The 1,186-nt window shown below is 71.3% G+C and overlaps 1 protein-coding gene across 1 annotated transcript in view; it reads right to left on the reverse strand.

The window, feature by feature from the left end:
* LMF2 (lipase maturation factor 2) overlaps window positions 1–1,186 on the reverse strand; it is a 10,718-nt gene that overhangs the window by 8,014 nt on the left and 1,518 nt on the right. The window contains exon 3 of the mRNA XM_014961946.1: window positions 169–467. Within this exon, the coding sequence (XP_014817432.1) occupies window positions 169–467 (299 nt within the window). The remainder of the gene's footprint in view (window positions 1–168; window positions 468–1,186) is intronic.

Raw genomic sequence — 1,186 nt, forward strand, 5'->3', positions numbered from 1 at the left:
GACCTGCCAGCACCTTCCCCCACTCCATGAAAAGGGAAGCTGAGTGTACCAGCAGCTCCTAGGATGGTGCTAAGGCAAAAACATCACCCCCTCACCCCCTAGAGCCCTGCTCCAACCCCTCCAGGACACGGCAAACCCCCCCTCTCCCAAGCCCCACCGAGCTCCTACCTGGTAGAGGGAGAGGTAGAGCACCCTGAGCAGGGCGAAGAGCAGGCTGTCCCGCAGGGGCTCGAAGAGCAGGGCGCCGAGGGAGGCGAGGATGCCGAGGAGGCAGAGCAGCTCCATGCCCAGCTCCGTGTCCAAACCCACCCGGGGACCGAGCCACAGCAGGGTGGGGGAATCCCGGAGCTGCTCCCACAGCCCCTTCCCGCTGGGACGCAGCACCTTGCGAGCCGGGAGGATGCCATCTCTCCCGTACAGCCCTGGAAAGGGGGCAGTGACAGCGGTGACGATGCCTCTCCAGCCCCCTAAGCGTGGGGCAAGAGAAATGGGAGCCCCCCCCCCCCCCCCCGCCAACACTGTGGCAAGTGGGGGGCTCCTGCTAGCTCTCCCTGCACGCTGGCATCCCGGTTTCCTCGGGAAACTGGGAAGGGAGCAGCAGTGGGAAGAGCCCAGCTGCTGCCAGCCCCAGCCTGGCGACGTGGAAAGGAGCCGGAGGCCCTGCCCGCGGCAGGGAGGGGGGATCGAGGCGGGCAGAGCTCTGCCGCGCTGCGCCGGGGAGGGGGCGTGAGGGTCTGGGGAGGCCCCCGGACGCCCGGGGTGGGGTGGAGGGAGGACAAGGACCCTCTCCCCACGGAAAGAGGCTGGCCTAGGCAGCTCCCCGGAGCCCAGGGCACGGCTCAGCCCCTCGCTGTCTCCCGGGGAGGAAAACGGGATGCTGGAAGCGGGACCGCTACCGGGAGTCGCTGCCAAGCCCGGCAGCGGGATGCGGAGCCCCAGGGAGTGGCCGGGACAGCCGCCGGGACAGCCGGCAGGCTCAGCCCCGCGCCCCCGGGGGAAGAGGGGCTCCACGGCCCCTCGCCCCACACAAAGAAGGGGGTGACCGGGCACCAGGCGAGGGGGGCTCCGCACCGAGCAGCCCCGAGCCCGCACCGCAGCCCGGGCTCCGCTGCCGCCGGCGGGCCCAGCCCGGCCTGCCCCGGTGAGGCCTATGGGGCCTGCAGCGCTGAGGCCTAACGGCCCCCCG

This window comes from Calidris pugnax, unplaced genomic scaffold (assembly GCF_001431845.1).
Source record: "Calidris pugnax isolate Ruff unplaced genomic scaffold, ASM143184v1 scaffold459, whole genome shotgun sequence".
NCBI classification, from domain to species: Eukaryota; Metazoa; Chordata; class Aves; order Charadriiformes; family Scolopacidae; genus Calidris; species Calidris pugnax.